Source organism: Euleptes europaea, chromosome 9 (genome assembly GCF_029931775.1).
Source record: "Euleptes europaea isolate rEulEur1 chromosome 9, rEulEur1.hap1, whole genome shotgun sequence".
NCBI classification, from domain to species: Eukaryota; Metazoa; Chordata; class Lepidosauria; order Squamata; family Sphaerodactylidae; genus Euleptes; species Euleptes europaea.
Genome location: NC_079320.1, coordinates 60,691,668 through 60,712,218, shown reverse-complemented (window position 1 = coordinate 60,712,218; position 20,551 = coordinate 60,691,668). Strand labels below are relative to the sequence as shown.

General features: G+C 45.3%; 1 protein-coding gene across 1 annotated transcript in view; it reads right to left on the bottom strand.

The window, feature by feature from the left end:
- Positions 1–683: 683 nt before the first annotated feature.
- Positions 684–20,551, bottom strand: part of FAM149A (family with sequence similarity 149 member A) — a 54,094-nt gene continuing 34,226 nt past the window's right edge. Inside the window, exons 5-14 of the mRNA XM_056855498.1 lie at positions 20,323–20,448; positions 19,400–19,576; positions 18,824–19,014; positions 16,006–16,160; positions 7,809–7,912; positions 7,321–7,545; positions 6,122–6,242; positions 3,054–3,182; positions 1,352–1,430; positions 684–777 (exon numbers count right to left, since the gene is read on the bottom strand). Of these exons, the coding sequence (XP_056711476.1) occupies positions 704–777; positions 1,352–1,430; positions 3,054–3,182; positions 6,122–6,242; positions 7,321–7,545; positions 7,809–7,912; positions 16,006–16,160; positions 18,824–19,014; positions 19,400–19,576; positions 20,323–20,448 (1,381 nt within the window). The 3' untranslated portion in view covers positions 684–703. The remainder of the gene's footprint in view (positions 778–1,351; positions 1,431–3,053; positions 3,183–6,121; positions 6,243–7,320; positions 7,546–7,808; positions 7,913–16,005; positions 16,161–18,823; positions 19,015–19,399; positions 19,577–20,322; positions 20,449–20,551) is intronic.

The following is a 20,551-nucleotide window of genomic DNA, read 5'->3' as shown; positions in this document are numbered from 1 at the left end:
GGGTTGGTGCAGTACTGTTACATGTCACATAGGGCAAGGAGAGGGAAAAGAGGATATATCTGAAGGCTCTCTGTGTCATCTTTAGCTCAGTCTGTCAGGTTCTTCCCTGAGCTTGGCCAGGTAAGATCAAGGATTACACAGCTCTCTTGCCCCTGAGGCTCAAGAGTTTTCTACTCTCCTTTCACGTTGATTAGCTCCACAGAAGCTTCGAGCCTTAAAATCAGTCTTTGGAATCTTTGTCTGGTCTCTTGACGTATCCAAAATTTGGATGAAAAGCAGAGAAACATTTGAGTTCTTTACAATCTGCTTAGCACTTAAATGAAAAGTGAAACATGAACATCCAAGTTTTGAGATGATCAAACCTCATGGAAAATTTTGGCTCAGTTCTTGTTGTTACTTGGATTGGTCCACAACGAAAGCAGAACCAGGAAGGCACTTTCCCATAGAAGCTACTGTATGCCCTTAGAAAGCAAATATCACTAACATTTATTCTGCATTTCAGACATTAGCCCCTGCCTCCGTTTGCTTTTGTTAATGTTCATTAGAAGAAGTTTTTGGTGAAGCAACTTTCAGTACAAGGCCATATGCGGAGCCAGAATACTAATTCACAAAACTGTGTGACTGGTTCTTCATCCTTCTTCACGCTAGGCGGAACATCATAGTTTCCCACCAAGTACTGATCCGCTTGTTGTCATCTGCCATGTTAGGAAGCAGCCTGAAATCTCCTCCTGGAGATGGATGAATTTCTCTGAAATGATTTGACATGGAATTGTGAACCTGTAAACAAAAAAGCGTGTTGCGTGTCCAATTATATACTTCATTTAGACAAGGAAAACCTATGCAGAAATTCTTTCAACTGATAGCCTTGTTTTCAGTCTCCTCTTCTATAAAATGGGAGCGCAATTGTTTTAGATCGTAAGAGGCTGAGATAATGCTACAGTGGCCGCATTCGGATATCACAACAGGCATAGACACAATTTGACTGCCATCCCTGCATACTTCCTTCCCAATCTTCTCATGCATAAAGCACAAGGGAAAGTTTTATCACTTGAGAAGTCTTCTGTCCTGTTCCAATCTTCCATGATGTCTGAATGCAGGCGCCTGGACAAAGCGGAGCTTGCTTCTTCCCGTATAGTTCTAAATCCTCATTTAAACCCAGCTGTGAGTCCCAGGTTGTGGGAAGCCAACAGACTCCATACCTGTGCCCATCATGAACAGATTTTCTGTGACATCTGAATGCAGCTACTACGAAAAGCATTGTTTTATTTGTTGCTTGGGCTGATTTAGCATTTAGGTGGGGATGACGAGCTACTGTTCTCTTTCATTTTTGTGAATATAATAAAAATCTTACCTGTCAGCACTCCCTGACCTGTCCACATATGATTAGCAAAATCCATAGAGGTCAACGACCTTTTATGAGCTGCATCTGACTGAAAGAGATAACAGATTTTTATACATATATACATACATACATACATACATACATACATACATACATACTTACATACACATATATATATATCAAAAGGTTTCTGCTGGGAGACAGCTCACCAATCACCACCCAGGTTCCAAAATATTGTGCCGTAGCAATGAAGCTACATCGCCTCAATGTTCCCTAATCTGTGGAAGTGTAAAATTGGGTGATTCCTAATTTTGTTGGCCTTGGTTGTAAACATCTACTTTGTATGGTCAGTTTCTGTTTTAACTGTTTTATCTGGCACATTAGCCGCAAATAAAATGTATTTATTTATAAAAAAAGTAAACCAAGGCTAGACATTAACCTGGACATGACCCACGAGTAATGGGGATGTAAGTATTTCTTGAGGAACGTTGAAGAGCCGTCAAAACCACTTCCAAAGGTAGCAACAAATGTGCACTTTCATCCAACATGTAATTAACTTGTGGATTTTACTGCTGCAGAAAACAATGATGGCCACAAGTTTAGTTGGCCTTAAAAGGGGATTAGGATTCCACGGAAGACAGCGTCATCAGTGGTTGTGAACCAGGGAGTGCTTTCACACATGCCAAATGATGCACTTTCAATCCACTTTCAATGCACTCTGCAGCTGGATTTTACTGTGTGAAATGGCAAAACCCACTTGCAAACAATCGTTAAAAGTGCATTGGAAGTGGATTGAAAATGCATTATTCAGCATGTGTGAAAGCGCCCAGAATGACATATGCAGTAGCAGTAACCCTCTGAATGCCTGTTCTGGGGAGCAACAGTAGGCTTCAGTCTCTGGGCCCCTCCTCTAGGCCGTCTAGGGTCATCTGGGTGAGCACCCTGTAAAATAGGGTACAAGAAGAAGAGTTGGTTTTTATATGCCGACTTTCTCTACCACTTAAGGAAGAATCAAACCGGCTTACAATCACCTTCCCTTTCCCTTCCCACAACAGACACCCTGTGAGGTAGGTGGGGTTGAGAGAGTGTGACTAGCCCAAGGTCACCCAGCAGGCTTCCTGTGCAGGAGTGGGGAAACAAATCCAGTTCACCAGATTAGCCTCCGCCGCTCACGTGGAGGTGTGGGGAATCAAACCCAGCTCTCCAGATTAGAGTCCACCGCTCTAAACCACTGCACCACACTGGGGTACTGCACTAGATACTCTTATATTCTTATGTTTGTTCAGTTCCTAACCAACAGTGGGGAGATTGAGCTGGCAGCCATACTGATAGCAGCTGGTATTTGGGACAATGCAACAGCAATCCTCAGCAGGTGTGTTCAGAGTCAGGTCTATTCAATGGGGCTTACTCCCAGAAAAGTGTTCTTAGGACTGCGCTGTGCAGGCCAGGAAAAAAGGCTTCGAAACTGAAGCCCTGAGTTAACAATGCAGGACATAGTAGAAGATGTAGCTTAACTCATGCTTCCAAATTATGCTTTTGATACCGGAAGGGGGAACAGCCTCTATGATCCCAAGCCAGCAGGACTGGTCATACAAGAAAAACCTTATACACAGTTCTCACTAGAATGGTTTCTTCCATACTTTGCTTTCAGGTTTTTTGTTTGCTTGTTCTGTGTTTTTGGTCTGAAGTTTGCAGACTTTCAAATACTTACCCGGAATGTGTGAGTGGTATTAGGTCTTGAAAACTGATCTATTACTACAGTCCGCTCTCTAAGTGGCCGTCGTTCAGTAGCATCAGGTACTGCACTGGATATTCTGCTTGGAGGATATCTTCTTCTGTGCTGAAGAGTTATAAGAAGAAAAAAGGCCATCACATCACCAGAACATTGTAATAATTATATTAAAATAAGAATGCTTCAGCTTTTAAGGGATTTATGTGAAAAAAAGAGCTAACTTTTGGCTAATCTACGCCTTCCAGACTGGGTATAGGCCTGGTTATGGGCCTTGGTTGCCTTAGTGAATGACCTGCGTCAGCAGATGAACAGAGGGAGTGCAACTCGGCCTCTCAGCAGCTTTCAATACTATTGATCATGGTATCCTTCTGCACTGCCTACCTGGACTGGGATTGGGAGGCACTGTTCTGCGGTGGTTCTGGTCCTACTTCAGGGGTAGGTTTCAGAAGGTGGTACTGGGAGACTGAGCCTCTTGGCCTTTGGGGTCCCGCAAGGTTCCATCTTGTCCCCTATGATCTTTAATATCTACATGGAACTGCTTGGGTGAGGTCATCCAGAGATTTGGGCTGGACTGTCATCAATATGGACATGACACTCACCTGTATCTCAACATGTCCAGCTTATCAAAGGAAGGCCACAGAAACCCTCAACCAGTGCCAGGAGGCACTTTTGGAGTGGATGTGGGCTAATAAACTAAAGATGGAAGTGCTACTAGATGATGGGAGGAAGGTCTGACCCGGGATTTAAGGTGCCACCAGTTTCCGATGGGTTTGCACTCCCCTTGAAGGGATAGGTCAATGGTCTGGGAGTTTCCGATGGGTTTGCATTCCCCTTGAAGGGACAGGTCAATGGTCTGGGAGTTCTCTCAGACCCAAGCCTACTGCTGGATAAACAGATGGTAGCAGTGGCCAAGAGTGCCTTTTACTAGCTTCGACTGGTTAGCCAGCTGCAATCTTTCCCGGGCAGGAAAGCTCTGGCCACTATGGGGCATGCCTTGGTTATATCTCGATTAGATTACTGCAGCGCACTCTACATGGGACTGCCCTTGAAAAGTGTTTGGAAAATTTGGACAGAACACTGCAACCAGTATGCTAACTGGAATGGGTCACAGGGACCATTTACGTCCATCTTGGCCCATCTACACTGGTTTCCAATTTGCTAGTGGGCACAATTCAAGGTGCAGGTCTTTACCTTCAAAGCCCTATATCAGGGGTGTCAAACTCACTTGTTACGAGGGCCGGATATGACATAAATGTCACTTGGTCGAGTTGGGCTGGGCCATGCCTCGCCAGCCCAGACTGGAACTGGAGGGGGTGGCTGCCTTGGTTGGCTCACAGGCTGGATAAGAGCTCTCAAGGGGGTGGATCCAGTCAGCGGCCTTATGCTTGACACCCCTGCCCTATAGGGTCTGGGACCAACAAACCTATTCCCTTATGAACACCTCCAACCATTACAGTCATCTTCACAGGCCCTAGTTTGAGGTCCACTGGTGAACAACTGACCTATTTTTGGAAGACTGCCTACCACCTGTTTGTCATTGCAATTTTTGGAAAGAACACTGAACTACAGTAGACCCTTGCCATTCACAGGAGATCTTTTCCTAGGATCACCATGAATTGTGAAATCTGCAAATACTAAGAGGCAAGAGTCGACTGCCTTCCAGGAACAGAACAGCCAGGTATCCCACAAAATTGAGCAACACAATGATTACCATGAGGGTGGGAGTAAAAACAGCCTTGAGACCACATCATAGATTATGAACAAGTGAAAATGCGCATCAGAAAAATGGACAAAGGGGAGGGTCTGCTCTATCTATACATTTTTATTCCATCACTCCAAAAAGTAAACCATAATAACTATGATATCTCATTTCTGTCCAGCTAAGCTATTCCTAATGTTGACCATCTGTTCTGGGAAAAAGTCAATGGGAAAACTGCCTTTTTTGCATGTTATTTTTTTAACTTTCCAATAAACTTATCAACTTCACATGAACACATGAAGCTGCCTTGTACCGAATCAGACCCTTGGTCCATCAAAGTCAGTATTGTCTACTCTGACCAGCAGCAGCTCTCCAGGGTCTCAGGTAGAGGTCTTTCACATCACCTACTTGCCTAGTCCCTTTAATAGGAGAGGCTGGGGATTGAACCTGGGACCTTCTGCATGCAAAAGCAGAGGCTCTACCACTGAGCCACAGCCCTCGTATAATAGGCATAAGTGGCCATTCTTCTCTTCCCTTTACCTTTTGTTGTGAGATTGAAAAGTGAGCAATGGCAAGGAGTCTGGTTAGTGGGGGGGCACTGCAGTTTATGATGCTGGGCAACTGTTTGCTTGACTTATTATGCCCGCCATGTCCAAACTGGATAACCTAGTATCTACAATGAATTCTAATATTTGGTGATACAAAACTAGCGCAGGAAGCATGGACTACTTCCCTCCCAGTAAATGAAACGGGAAGGGGGGAAAAACATGAGTTGCTAAAACAAGGTACATGTAGAAGGTACAGAAGTGAAATTGCTAAAATAAGAGGGAACAGAATCTGATGCAATAACCGCAAATGAAAAAGGGAAGGTGTCAACGCAGCTGTAAACTGAAACTAGTTCCTTTAAAAGTTACAAATAATACAACTACCATTATTGGCATAATGTTTAAATAAAAGTTACAGAAATAAACTGATTACTGAAAAAGAAAACACTTTTCTGAAATATCTGTTTCTTGTCCTTCAACAGTGCATACATTGATATGTGTGTGTGCAATTTGTTACACCTACCTTTCACTTACAGAACAACCCTGTAAGGTAGGTTAGGCAGAGAGAGAGAGTGACCTGTGCAAGAACATTCGTTCAGCTTCCTAACTGAACAGAAATGTATGCCTTGCAGCCCTCTCCTAAGCAGAGTTAAACTGTTACATCGAAGCCAAGGGGCTCACAAAGGTCTACTTAGGTTGGCACTGAGGAGGGACTGAGTTATTTATGATTAAATATAATTCTTTCTAAATTTCAGTTAAAGATACAATGCGGTATAAAAAAGCGAATGGGTATATTCTCTTACGAAGCCTTGTCGGGATCCTGGAACTGAAAGATATTGATCAACAACTTCTGAACTTATTGGTGGCAACTTGTTCCGGGTTGTTGGCGGAAGTGGAGAGGACACGCGATCTAAGGCCGTGCACCTGCAGGAAAGCAATAAGGATAAACACAATTATGTGTTGTTGTTTTCAGTTCCTACAATTGCTGCAAGAGGAGCTGTTCTTAATTTAATAATTAATTTAATACCTGTTATGCCTGTTTGCAAGATGCCCTTTTACAATTTGACACAATGCACCTGAACACATTGCTTACTGATATTGTCGAAGGCTTACTGTTCACATGACAAGGCTTACTGTTCACATTGCTTACTGTTCACATGGCAAGACCCAGTCAGTGCTCACACTAGCTACTGACTGTGCACATTTTATTTTCCTCTAATTCTCATGTAAAGCTTTTCGAATATCTAATGATTAGTTCTCAACTCACATACAATAAGGCACCAAATCCGGACTGTGTATAATACAAGCTTCATCAAACCAAATCTGTGTATTTTAGGCCAATTGGTTTTGATCTTAATGATGGACTGTTATGCTGGGGTTTTTTTCCTGTCCTGTAACTGGCTGTTGTCCTGAGCTAGATAGCTCAGGCTAGCCTGATCTCATCAGATCACAGAAGCTAAGCAGAGTCGACCCTGGCAAGTATTTAGATGGGAGACCTCCAAGGAATACCAGGGCCGTGACAGGGGAGGCAGGCAATGGAAAACCACCTCTGAACATCTCTTGCCTTGAAAATCCCACCAGGAGTCGCCATGTCAGATGTGATTTGACGGCAAAAAAGCAACCAACCTGATGTTGCCTTGTTAGCCCTCTTGAGTCTAAAGAGATAAGGTGAGATATAAATATTCTAAATAAATCATACTTCAGCAGTGCCAGAATTGCCGAATTCTGCAGCTAGTATTGTCCTCTGCCGACTTCTAAATTTTTTACTAATAGTTGCAGACTTACCTTTCAAGGCTTACTTTATAATTTTAATGATAACACAATGTAACACAAAATAAAATCAGTGGTTCTCCAGATGAAGAATTCTGCTCCTAATGCCAGTTTTTCAGCTTGTGTGATAGACACGATAATGCAATAGCGAAACAGCCGTGATGAAGCCCCATCACTTGAGGTAAGCAGACTGCTGAGATCGCAGTAGTAACAAACAGAAACGACATCTTACAGTTTTGTTCCCCTAAGAACTTCGTCGCTGTAAACGTTGGAGGTTTTTGAGCGCAATGGGTCGGGGACGATAGACGGCAGCCTACGATGGCCGGGCGTTTTCCTAGAGGACCCTTGCAAGACCCGAGAAGACGAAAGAACACTGCTGTCAGTAATCCGCCCCAGCCGATTTCGCGCTGAGCTAACACTGGGACCTGTGGCCTGTGGCTTATCTTCTTGCTCATTCCTGAAAAAGAGAGGCAAGAAGCCTTTCAGAAACCTGGGTGCCACTTGTATAAGACTAGTTTACCACCACCACCCCAAAAAACAGTATATGCTGCATTAATATGTTTAAAAGAAAATACAAGTTAGCATAGGCAAAATTACAAAACGTAGCATGAGACGGAGTACCCTGAGTTCCTAAAGAATCCCTGGAACCGTGTGGCAGGATATTTTTTTAAATATGCTGCAAGAATGAGATGTGATCTCATAAGTCTTTCCAACACTTACAGAGTCTTTTCTGCCAAGCCGGAGTGCCTCTGTTGCAGTGGTTTAGCTTGAATTGTCATAACACCATTTAAATCGCTGTACAAATTGCTGGGAAAGCGATGAATCTAACAAAAGAAACAGAACCAACTGTATTAACTTTTTTTCAGGGTCATGCCAGAAAGCCACAAAATATTGGGGGAAACCCCACATAGATTATGCAACGAAAGAACCCAATACAGATTTTTGCAGGAAACGGAGCATTGTTTACTCACCGTGAATGCTCCTTCTCTTCTGAGGTGAAGGCGTCTTGATTTGTGGGTTATTTCCTTCCATCATCCGGGTAGGCAGGATCTTTGAACTTCCTATCTTCCCTTTGGCGGGAAATAGCCTGCAAATCTCTCAGTTCAAACTTGCAAAGCTACTAATAACAGGAATGAAGCTTCTTGGTGAACATACATACATAACGCACAACATCAGCCCCAATGCGATAAAATTCGAAATCGGAGAAAGAACTGTTGAACAAATCACTAGCCAGAACTAAAAAACTAAGCCGGGTGGGCAAGACGCCTTCGCCTCAGAAGAGAAGGAGCATTCACGGTGAGTAAACAATGCTCTGTTCTCTTACTGAGGCTCCAGCGTCTTGATTTGTGGGACCTCCAAGAGCTCCCAAATGGGTGGGCAGTGTACCTTACTCCACTACGTGCTGCCGGACCCTACGACCAAAAGCCGCCTGGGCTGAGGACCAGGTATTCACCTTATAATGCTTAACAAAGGTGGACACTGAAGTCCAGGTAGCAGCCCTGCAAATTTCCTCCACTGGGACCTGACGCTCAAAGGCCGCTGAAGTGGCCGCACTATGAAGGGAGTGTGCTGTGATACCATCTGGAGTGGGAACTCCAGTGGCCTTGTAGGCATGGATAATGCAAAGTCTGAGGGCACGACTGATGGCAGGAGCCGACATCCTCATTCTCTTCCTGGAATTGCTGATTCCTACAAACATGAAGTCTGTCAATCGGAACTCCTGCGTCCTATCTATGTAAATGCGTAGAGCCCTAAGCACATCCAGAGTATGCCAGGCTCGTTCTTTAGGATTTGAGGGCCTGGGGCAAAAGGAAGCTAGGTTTAACTCTTGTTGTCTATGAAAAGGAGAATTTACCTTGGGGGAAAAGGTAGGATCTGGAGTCAGGACGACTTTGTCCTTATGAAAGGTGCAGAGACCCTTTCGAATAGATAGGGCTCTGATTTCTGATACCCGCCTGGCCGAAGTAATTGAGATCAAAAATAGGACCTTCATACGAAGATATTTCAGGTGAACAGTGCATAAAGGTTCAAATGGCGCCTTTGTGAGAGCATTAAGCACCAAATTCAGACTCCAGGAGGGAAATCTATGTATGACAGGAGGTTGTTTTTGATTGACCCCTTTTAGAAAGGCGTATATGTTGGTGTTTGGAAGTGGGGACGCCTTCCAGCATTGGAATAACGGTGGATAGAGCCGCTATCTGTCTTCTCAAAGTGGATGCGGAAAGCCTGAGCTTTAGACCCTCTTGCAGAAACTCTAGAATCTGTTGAACACCGAAATGAGGATCCAGTTTTTGCGTTTGGCCCAACGGACAAAGGCTTTCCACGAAGAATTATAAATGCGCCTAGTAGGAGGTTTGCGTGCATCTAATATGGTGTCTATGACCTCTTCCGAATAGCCTCTCGCTAGTAGGTGTCCCCTTTCAATAGCCACGCGGTCAAAGAGAACCACTGGGGGTCTGAGTGAATCAAAGGACCCTGACGTAAGGTCCCCAATTGTGTCGGAATTGGCCATGGGTCCCGTATCGACATCTGGCGTAGGGAGGCAAACCAGGGGCGCCGGGGCCAGAAAGGTGCTATTAGGAGAACCTCGGCACGTTCCTGCCTGATCTTCCTCAGGACCTTGGGCAGAATGGGTAGGGGAGGAAAGGCGTAAAGCAGCCCCTGAGGCCAAGAACTCAGTAGGGCATCTACGCCCTTGGCTGCTGGGCGGAAAAACCTGGTGAAAAACCTGCTTACTTTGCAATTTTTTGCGGAGGCGAACAAGTCTACCAAGGGCATTCCGAAGACGGTTGTAACCTGAGAGAAGGCCGCTTGGTCCAAGGACCATTCTCCTTCGTCTGCGAACTGTCTGCTTAGATTGTCCGCTTGCACATTCAGAATACCCCTGATGTGCTCTGCCCGAATAGATAGGAGATTCATCTGAGCCCAGGTAAATATCTGTACCGCCTCCCGATGAAGGGAAGAGGAACGTGACCCCCCTTGTTTGTTCAGGTATGCTTTTGTTGCAATATTGTCTGTGCGAACTAAGACATGCAACCCTCTGAGAAGGGGGGCAAAGGATCTGACTGCCAATTTTACAGCTCTCAACTCCAGTACGTTGATGTGTAGGGAAGATTCCTCCCTGGTCCATCTGCCCTGGGTTTTGTGGGACAACACAGTGGCTCCCCATCCCTGCAAACTGGCATCCGTGATTATCTGGACGGGATCCTCATGTATGTAAGAAGAGTACTTGGATAGGTTTATTTGGTCTGACCACCAAAGGAGGCTTTTGCGTGTTTCCATGGAGAGAGAAACTGTTTTGTCTTTTTTCTTGGCTATGTCCCTTTGGAAGGGGCGGATTTGATACTGCAACGGTCTGGAGTGGAAGCGTGCCCACGGAACAATTCCTATTGCCGAAATCATTAACCCCAGAAGATGTGCCAGGAACATAAGTTTGGCCTTCTTGGACCTGGCTGTAGATAGGGCCGCGCTTCTCAATTTTTGAACACGTTCTTGGGAAAGAGAAATCGCATTCTGAACTGAGTCTATGTGGACCCCTAAATTTGTCATTGACTGAGAAGGGGACAGAGAATTCTTGGGAAAATTTATAAGAAACCCGTGATCCTGAAGAACCTGGATTACCCTCGAAGTGTGTTGTCTGGATTGCGCTTCCGACCGTGCAAAGATCAGGATGTCGTCAAGGTACTGATGTACCTGGATGCCCTCCTGTCTGAGCATGGCTATGAGAGTTATCAAGATCTTGGAAAAGACCCTCGGGGCAGGACCTAACCCAAAGGGGAGGGCCCTGAATTGGAAATGGTTCTGCCTGAAGGTGAACCATAGGAAGCGTCTGTGAGAGGTGTGTATCGGCACATGCAGATAGGCTTCTGTCAAGTCCACTGCCGTCATGAAGGTACCTGGGCGTAGGGATTCCACTATAGATTTTCCTGTCTCCATGCGAAAATGTTTCCGAGCCATCCGTCTGTTCAGGTATTTTAAATCTAGGATGGCTCGCCAGTCCCCATTCCTTTTGGAGACTGTGAAGAAAAAGGAATACACTCCCAGGCCCCTCTCGAGAGCGGGGACCTGTTCTATGGCTTGAATAGTCAACAGATGATGGATGGCTCTTACAGTTCTGTTGAGCTTCTCTGACTTGATGGGAACTGGAGACCGCAGGAACCGATCCTTCGGGAAAGTGGTGTATTCCAGCATGTAGCCTATGGAAATGACTTGGGATACCCAGCGGTCCGGTTTTGAGTCCGCCCACCTGGAGCTGAAAAACAGAAGTCTTCCCCCAACTGGGATCTGACTGGCGTCACTGGGGGTTAGATTTTGTAAACTTGTCCCCTCTCTCGGTTCGTGGTTGCTGACTTTGGGTTCTGGAGAACTTTCCTCCCCTTCGGAAAGGTCGGGAAGAGCTCCAAGAACCTCTCCTGAAATCCGAACGAAACCTGTTCTGAGGTCTGGAGGCACAAAAGGACTGGAACATAGGCCCTCGTGACTCTTTCTTAAATTGCTTAGGCATAACATGTTTTTTGTCTTTGGTTTCCACCAAAATTTTGTCCAATTTTTCACCAAACAGGCCTTCCTATAAAGGGTACGCCATCAAATTAGACTTGGCCTTGAAGTCCGCTGGCCAGGCTCTCAGCCATAGGGCCCGCCGGACTGAGGTCATGGAAGCCATGGAGCGAGCAGTAAAAGTCATCGTGTCTAAGGAAGCATCGGCCATCATAGTAATAGCAGCCTGAACCCTTTCTAAACCTCCAACAATTCTGTGTTGTTCAGGGGGAACTAGATGAATAAGTTTCTTCACCCATAGGAAAGAAGCCCTCACAAAAATTGACGTTGTAGCGCTTGCCTGAATAGCCAATGCTGAATTCTCATGAGCTTTCCTGGTAAGGCCCTCTGCCTTCCTGTCTAATTGATCTCTAAGAGATCCTAGACCGTCTTCAGGAACAAGACCAGGGGCTTGCAAATCCACCACAGGAGCATCAACTAGAGGAACTTTCAGAAGGTTCATGGCATGTGGGGTGAGGGTATAAAGTTTTTTGATAGAAGGTGGAGTTTGTCTGTTAGAGGCCGGATTAGCCCACTCATCCTGCACTGCTCTAAGAAAAAATTCTGGAAAAGGGACTAAATTATGTCTTGTAGTCTTGCGAGGGAAGCATTCAGCTACCCCTTGTTTCAACTTAGGCTTGGAAACCTCCGACTCAGACGAGTCCTCATTGAGGTCCAGAGCCAAAATGGCCTTTGCTAAAAGGGACTGATAATCCTCACTCTTAAATAGACAAATCTGAGGCTCTTCCCCAAGAATCTCTTCCTCATCGGTCTCGAACTCCCCTTCCTCTTTTTCCTCCCCAGAATCATGGGAGGAGGTCTGGGAATCATGCTCCTGCTCCACAGTCTGGGCCTTTAAGGCCGCTTTTGTGGGCCATTGACTAGTGGTGGAAGGACCCTCATTTTGGAGAGGGTCCGATCCTGCTAGTGTAGAATGGGATCTACTGGATGAGGAGGTGGGGGAGTCAACAACCCTCTGCCCTGCCAAGGCCTGAGACCGGGCTTGGTGAGCCTGAAAGGCCATCCATTGTCTCTGTAGGGCAAAGTTAATTAGATCATCAGCCTCCTCACTAGTAAGCAGTCTACTGCTAGAAGGGGGCGAAAAGGGGCCTCCCGTGGCTGGATTTACCGGCACAGCTTGGAAACCAGAAGCCATGAGGTTGGATGGGAAATGGTTACCCAATGAAGGGAAAGACCCAAAATGGCCACCGGCCGGGAAGGAGGGAGGTAAAAAGGCGCCCGGTGTCAAATTAAACGATCTGCCCCCAACAGCAGAAACATTACCAGCCGCCGCTGACCACAACGAAATGCTTGTCCCTGAAGAGATGGTCCGGGCATCGGCGCTTTTGGCGGGGTCCGCCGGCTCGAGAAGGCGGGATTTCTCCTCCCGGCTCTCGGGGCTACACCGAATTTGTGGCCTCGCTTGCGTTTTTTAACTCCCTGGAGGGCCGGCGCAGCTTTTTTAACTGAGCTGGTCTTTCACGCCTTTTTCCCCTTGGGAGCGTCCGCCGCGGTTAGATCGGAGCCTTCCTGCTCCACACTTCCTAAAGCACCGCAATCGCGGGCATTGGAAGGTTTGGGTTCCTTCGGAGCGGACTGAACGAGACCGACCTGGTAGTCAGTCACTGATAGGAGGTCGTCCTCCCTCTCGGTTGCAGCGTCCGCCATTTTGATTCACCAGGGAGAAAACTATCCCGGAGATCAAGAAACCCACAAAGTAACAGCCAAACACAGGCAAAAAACAGATACAAGGGAAGATGATACAAAATACAAGGACTTACTAACACGAGACACAAGGAGCTGACACAAACGACCGGGAGCAATCACTATTCCAATTAAGCACAGAGCTGTGCTAATGACCTGCAAACCCTTCAGAGACAGGACGGAACTGGGAGATTTGCTATTTCCCGCCAAAGGGAAGACAGGAAGTTCAAAGATCTTAGTCCTGCCTACCCAGACGATGGAAGGAAATAACCCACAAATCAAGACACTGAAGCCTCAGTAGGAGAACTCTATCCCACATGAAAAAAAAATGTGCAAACAAAAAAATGGGTTAATATTAACACTCTTGGAACAGCAGGAATGTACATAGCAACTAATGTTTAAAGAAAAATCACTTCTATATAAAGAAATATCAACATTTCTTAATGATTTACAAATAGACAATATTCTATTTTATTGACCTGACTGAAGTCCAGTTTGCACATTACTTTTATAATATAGCTGCTGTTACAAAATTTCCCCTATGGTTGGCTACAGGGTGCATCACACGGGACACCTGGATTTCAGAGGTGTTTCCCACACACGCAGCACATAGAACTGTGGTGCTAGCATGCAAAGTACCTGTGGGACCATGCCTGTGATTTTTGTGTCGTGCGATGTAGTGGTCAGAGTTGTCGGACCAGGATCGGGGAGACCCAGGTTCAAACCCCCAATCAGCTAGGGAAGCTGGCAGTGTGGCCTTGGACCAGTCACACACTCTAAGCCTAACCTACTTCACAGGGTTGTCGTGAGGATCAAATAGAGAGGAGGGTTATATAAGATGCTTTAGGGTGGAGAAAAGTGTGGAGAAAAATATATATAAATGGAGTAAATGAATATCATCATGAGAGTGGACCAAGGGGAAGTAGTTTTGTGGGGGCTACCATGCTATAAAAATAAAACACAAAGTACTCCCACTAATCACCCACCATATGTCAAATAAACCCCTTTTTTGTTGTACTTTGTGAAAACAAGATATATTATAGGTGCTCCAAGGGTTTTAGCGACGTTCACTGGAGTTATTTCTCCTTACATTTTTAATCCACCTCTGTACAGCCAATCCACTTGCCCATCGACTCTCCATTGCCCTTTCAAAATACTAGTTGTTAATAATTATGTGAAATATTATCAAGACACTGCAGGATATTACATTTATGTTATGTTAGCTACACAAAATCCTCCTGTGTTTTTTTTAAAACTTTCACCAGATTTTTTCTCCCATTGAGAAATAACAGATCAACCCAATATCTTAAAATAGGGGAAGTCTCTCTGCCATGCTATCGACCTTGGCTGAAATCCTACTTTGACAACCACTTACACCAGTCCTGGCCTTTGGACTAGCATTGCATATTTTTGCTGCTCTTTCAGAGAAGAGGCTAAGCAGAACCAGAGCTTTGCTTGCCTTGTGTATATGTTTGTGTGCGTACAGTGTAAACACACATATGTACATACGTTTTACAAAAAAATCTGTTGGCTAATCTGCAAGCCTAAATCCTGAGAAGGGAAGGCTGGTTGAGAATCCAGATAACTGCTCTATACCTCATGCAGTACCTAAGCAGAAGGGGGGGGGTGAATGGAGAAGGAGCTGGCAAGAAACAGACCCTATTGTAAGCAGTTGGACACCCCCCCAAGGGGTGCCACAAAGGCACAAGGGCCAAAGACTGGCATAAGTGCAAGACACTTTTCCCCCCAAAATGGTTGCCTCTCAAGAGAGTTGTGGGATCCATCTTGTGTGTCAAGCTTGGGCAGGAAGAAGGTTGGCGGCTTAACTTTTCCCCTGACCCTAAGGTGTGCCTGGCTGGACAATGGGGCTAGCTAATCCCCAGTGTGTCACCCTGATTTAATCAGTGCTCTGAGCAGACCATTGTTTACCCTATTTGCACCCATCCCTGCAATCATTCTGTATTCAAGAGGATACAGGCATTCTCTTGGGTCCTGACAACTCATCGAGCCTCTCCTATCTTATTGTTAGAACCCAGGAAAGGAAATCAATTCTTATCTCTGGCTTTCCTACCAGCTTACCTCATACTGCCTCAGGACCCATTTTGGGGTATAAATATTGGTCCTTGGGCCATTCATTTTGTGTGTGTGTGTGTGTTCTGGATTCATGCATGCACCCCCACTTGTATGTGGGCTCCTTCCTTTGCTCCTGGAAACGCTGGTTGTTTTCCTCTTCAGCGCTGCTTTCCCTGGACGTCCCTTCAAGACTGGTAATTATCACCCATCCCTGAAACCCTATCCAACTTCCTCACTTTTCTCTTAATCAGCTCTTGTATGCTTTGTGTGTGTATGTTCATTGCTTAAAATTATAGTTCTTGTTTTACTATTTTTCTTCTTTAAAAACCATATTTTAATTGTACAACTTTCATTTGAGAGTTTCACCCGGGACTATCCTGACATACATATATTATAGATCCCAGTTACCGCCTCTTGGTCTCTGTCTCCAGCTAATTCTGCCAATTAAAGTGGAGACTTCCTACTTAAGGTAACACTATGGCTGGCAGCTCAAGGAGACAAGGGGGATGTGAGGGACCTAGGGCCACAAGAGGCTATCTACTGCTGGTGAGAAAAGCTGAATTTCACATGCTGGTCTACAGGACTATTGACATAATTTATTTACCTGTGATGGGACAAAGTGTAAGCCAAAAGATGCTACTCGAGCCTCTGACCCTCTTGATGGAGGCACACTTGATGTATCTACTGTAACACGAGGAACCGGCAGATGTGGCAATTTATTTCCAATAGCTTTCAGTTTCTCCATCTGTTTGTCATTCTCTGGATGGTCGTTAAAAAGTGAATCAGACATATATATGAGCTAGCAGTGATGTGCAACATTACAGTTCTTCATATAGGTCTAATCTAAATGCAATGCTGGTCCTTGCAAAGCAAATCCAGCCTTAGGATTTCATGTTCCCCTCACCATTCCACCTGCACAGCAATTTCTCTTTGTCCCAGTTTTAACCATGATTTTGTGTTGCATATGTGCCAATGCAAACCAAGGCTAATGCAAGCAACAGTTCCCAGCATTACATTTGCACAGGACAACAACAGTACAGAAGTAAGAAACCTTGGATACTCACTGTGAAGGTTCCTTCTGCTCTGACGTTAGGAGGGCATCTTGATATGGGTGATTCCCACCAATTGCTCAGGGAGGCAGGACCAACTTTTACAACTACCTGTCCACCCGGTTGGGAGTCGCTCAAGCTCAGTTTGGTTACTTCACGAGCTAATGAATCCGAGGACAGGAAGGAACAGAGCAGAGATAAAACAACAACCAGAACAGGTAAGACTGTTGGAACAAAACAACTGATAAATGAAGGGATGATGTGAGTGGAGTTAAAGAAGGGTTAGACCAACATGCATTTTCCCCTGTTGCTTGAGCATGTAGGACTGATCAGACTCAGGATTCTGCCTTTTGTAGACGTTACTCTCTTTTCTTCTCTTTCTATCTTTCTGTCTCTCTCTCCCTTTTTGGGGTGGGGCAAGATGCCCTCCTAACCTCAGAACAGAAGGAACCTCACAGTGAGTATCCAAGGTTCCGTTCTCGATCTTAGGAGGAGGACATCTTGATATGGGGCTTCCAACAGCAGTGTCCCAAGAGACGGGTGGGAATTAACTATCATCCAGCCCATGCTGCAGTGCTCTATGTCCAACGGTGGCAGCAGACAAGGAGAAGGAAGTTTATAGTGTCTAACGAATGCTGAAATTGAAGACCATGTGGCCGCCTTGCATATTTCCTCCACTGAGGCTTCATGATCGAAGGCTGCGGTAGTGGCTGCACTTCTCACAGAGTGTGCTGTGATCACTGTTGGAGCGGGAACATTGCTTGCCGTGTAGGCATGGGAGATGCACTGTCAAATGGCATAGCTGATGGCCAATCTGGACACGTTCTTCCCCTTATTCGTTGCTGATAACGAAATGAAAAGAGAGCCCATCTCTCTGATTGGCGCTGTACGTCAGAGGTAGATTCTGAGGGCCCTCAAGAGATCTAATTAGCGCCACTCTCTCTCTTTAGGGTGGCTAGGATGCAGGCAGAAGTATGGGAGTTCACCCTGAGGATAAAGGTGGGGTCTGACTAGGGCTGTCAATTCGGTTCGGTCCGAACTGAAAATCAACCGAATTTCCCGATTCGGTGATTTTCAGTTCGGACGGATCCGAACTCAAATCTGGCGGGCAACCGGGGGGGGGGGCGAATTCAGCGAGTTCGGGAGTTCGCGAATAAATTCGGCCAATTCGGCCCCCCCTTCAGGGGAGCCCGCTGAAAGGCGCGGGGAGCTGGGAGGCTCAGATCAGTTTAAAGGGCAGCCCGCCTCCCTTCAGCGGGCTCCCCTGAAGGGAGGCGGGCTGTCATTTAAACTCATCTGAGCCTCCCGGCCGGGAGGCACACAGGAGTTTCAATGACAGCCCGCCCCCCTTCAGGGTAGCCCGCTGAAGGGAGGCGGGCTGTCATTGAAACTCATCTGTGCCTCCCGGCCGGGAGGCGCACAGGAGTTTCAATGACAGCCCGCCCCCCTTCAGGGTAGCCCGCTGAAGGGAGGCGGGCTGTCATTGAAACTCATCTGCGCCTCCCGGCCGGGAGGTGCAGATGAGTTTAAAGGGCAGCCCGCCCCCCTTCAGCGGAGCCCGCTGAAGGGGGGTGGGCTGCCCTTTAAACTCATGTGCGCCTCCCGGCCGGGAGGCACAGATTAGTTTAAAGGACAGCCGCGCCTCTCCAGCGGAGCCCGCTGGAGGCGCGGCTGTCCTTTAAACTCATCTGTATTACTTCCCTTGATCTAGACACAAATGACAGAGAGAGCCATTTGCACTTGAGGTGCTGTTTTGATGACCTTTTTATGGTGCATCTTTAAGCACTTTCACTTTTGATTTGTGGCCTTCCTGGCTTGCTCAAGGATCTGCATAGTTATCCATGAGAAAATTCATCTCTTCTGCATCCCTCCAATGCCTCTGTGGTTTATAGCAGGGCCAGTAAGAGGAAAGAGGGGGAGGAGGAGAGCAAAGCCTCAAAAACAAAAGCAGCAGCAGAGCCTAGAGGAGGTGTGAATAGAAGGTGTGAAGAGAAAGAAAGGCTGGAGAGATTAGAAGACTCTCCTCCAGGTCTGAATTGTTCTAGGAGAAAGTCAAACAAAAATGGGCGGGGGATTGAAACCACTGCTAAGAGCTTTTCCGCCCAGGTGCACTCCCTCTCAAGGCAGGAATCAAACTGGTCTCAGGCGACTCAGAGAGGAAGTTGTTAAAGTTGGTCCTGCCTCCCTGAGCAATTGGTGGGAATCACCCATATCAAGATGCCCTCCTCCTCAGAGCGAGAAGGATATTGTAGCACAGAATAACTATACATTTCTTAACCACAGTTAGAACAGTTTGGATTTTTAGCCATATACAGAAATTAACAGCTTCAACAATATTTCTAAAAGTGCTTTTCCCATAATCATTTCAATTACCTGCAATAGTTGATTCCCAGTTTTTTCTTATTAGTTCTTCCAGTACTTCAATTACACTCTTCCAAACATGATCAAATATCTCTGCAGTGACGGTATCTTTGATGCAGGCATTGGGGGAAACAGGAGGAATGCCACGCTTAGTCCTCTTTTGAGCAAGCTGAGATTTCTTTTGCTCCAAACTCTCATCGTCACTATTTCAAGAAAACGAAAGATTTATTACCAAACGTTATCTATTCTTATTAATAAACAGTCTATTAGCTTATATTGTCCTACTGGATTTGCCTAAAACTGAGCAACTATTTCATATTTAAATTCTAATGAAATGAAGCAATCCTTCATATATTATACTATTATATTTACATCCAAAACATTGTATGGGTATGTGTAAAAACTGTACTTTATGTAGCTGGCTAGTGTTTTTCTGTCTGTCTTATCTCAGAAATTGGCGTCCTTTTCACCACTACATACAGTGACACATGTGCAATTAAAAAAAACAGCTCATACAGAGAAGTATGACCTTTTCATAAAGATTATCCTAATAATTCTCCATTATATTCTTTTTTAAAGAGCTCTTACAGGTCCTTGTTGTCAAATGCAAGATACTCTTCAATTTTCCCCTCTGCATCATAGATTTCTTCTTCCAAAAATGAATACGCAGATGACTCAGCTACAGGAACCCCTGGGAAATCAGCGTTGAATGACTTGTGCCCCGGAGAAGCTGCAGGGATCAGTTTGGAGCCCGAAATGCATAACCTAATCACATTTTCACAGACACAAGGAAAAAGCGCCATATCACAACTGAATGAGAAGTTCTTCAGAATGAGTGATTTATATCGTGGTTTGAAACCCACAACATTCTCATGAAGGCTGCCCCTTCTTAGCCATTAGTGTTCTCTGGATGGTAAATACCTTCTTTTACCTGCCTCATTTGCCACATAGAGTTTTTCCAGTAGTTCCAAAACTAAGGGTCACAATTTTGCCAAGTCTGAGTGAAAGGGGGGGAAGGGACTTTTGGGAAAGGACCTTGTGGGCTAGTGACTAGGAGAGATGCCTCATGGACATAAAACCCTGATACTCACAGCTCTGCACCCAACGTGTTATCTAACCCAGAAAATACACAGTCCAAGCTTTTTTATTAATCCTTTAACTACAAAAAAATAATAGTTATTTGTTTTTCCAGGTCAGCTACATAGTTGCAAAAATAATAATGAATTCACATTATTGTACAATTACCATTATAAACTGCCCACAGTTATTGCTTATGAGAATTAACTAACCACTTCTTTCTATTTTTCATAAGGAATCTTCAGATTAGCATCTTTCTATAAGAACTCTTACTTCTGATTATTTGGGCAGTGTTGAAAGAAACACGAGGCCCCTCACTATGCATTTGTTAACTGGAACACCTTTTATAATTCTATATTAAAATACGTATTACTTTCAGACATACTATAAAGAATATGGATTAAGTGACAATTCACATTGAAGGGTCAACATACTCTTTCATACTGCTAGTCATCTCGCTCAAGCTAGGTAAAGATCTGGAACATACAGTGTTGGCATTTCTTCTTTGGTAGTGCTGAAAGCCCTCATCATTAGGAAGAATGAGCTGTTTCCCCAAGATCCTGCCCAAAAAAAAAAAATTAAGGATTGCTAATGAAACACATGCAGACACAATATATATATATTAACATGCAGTAGCACAGAAGAATTATTTATTCATTTTGA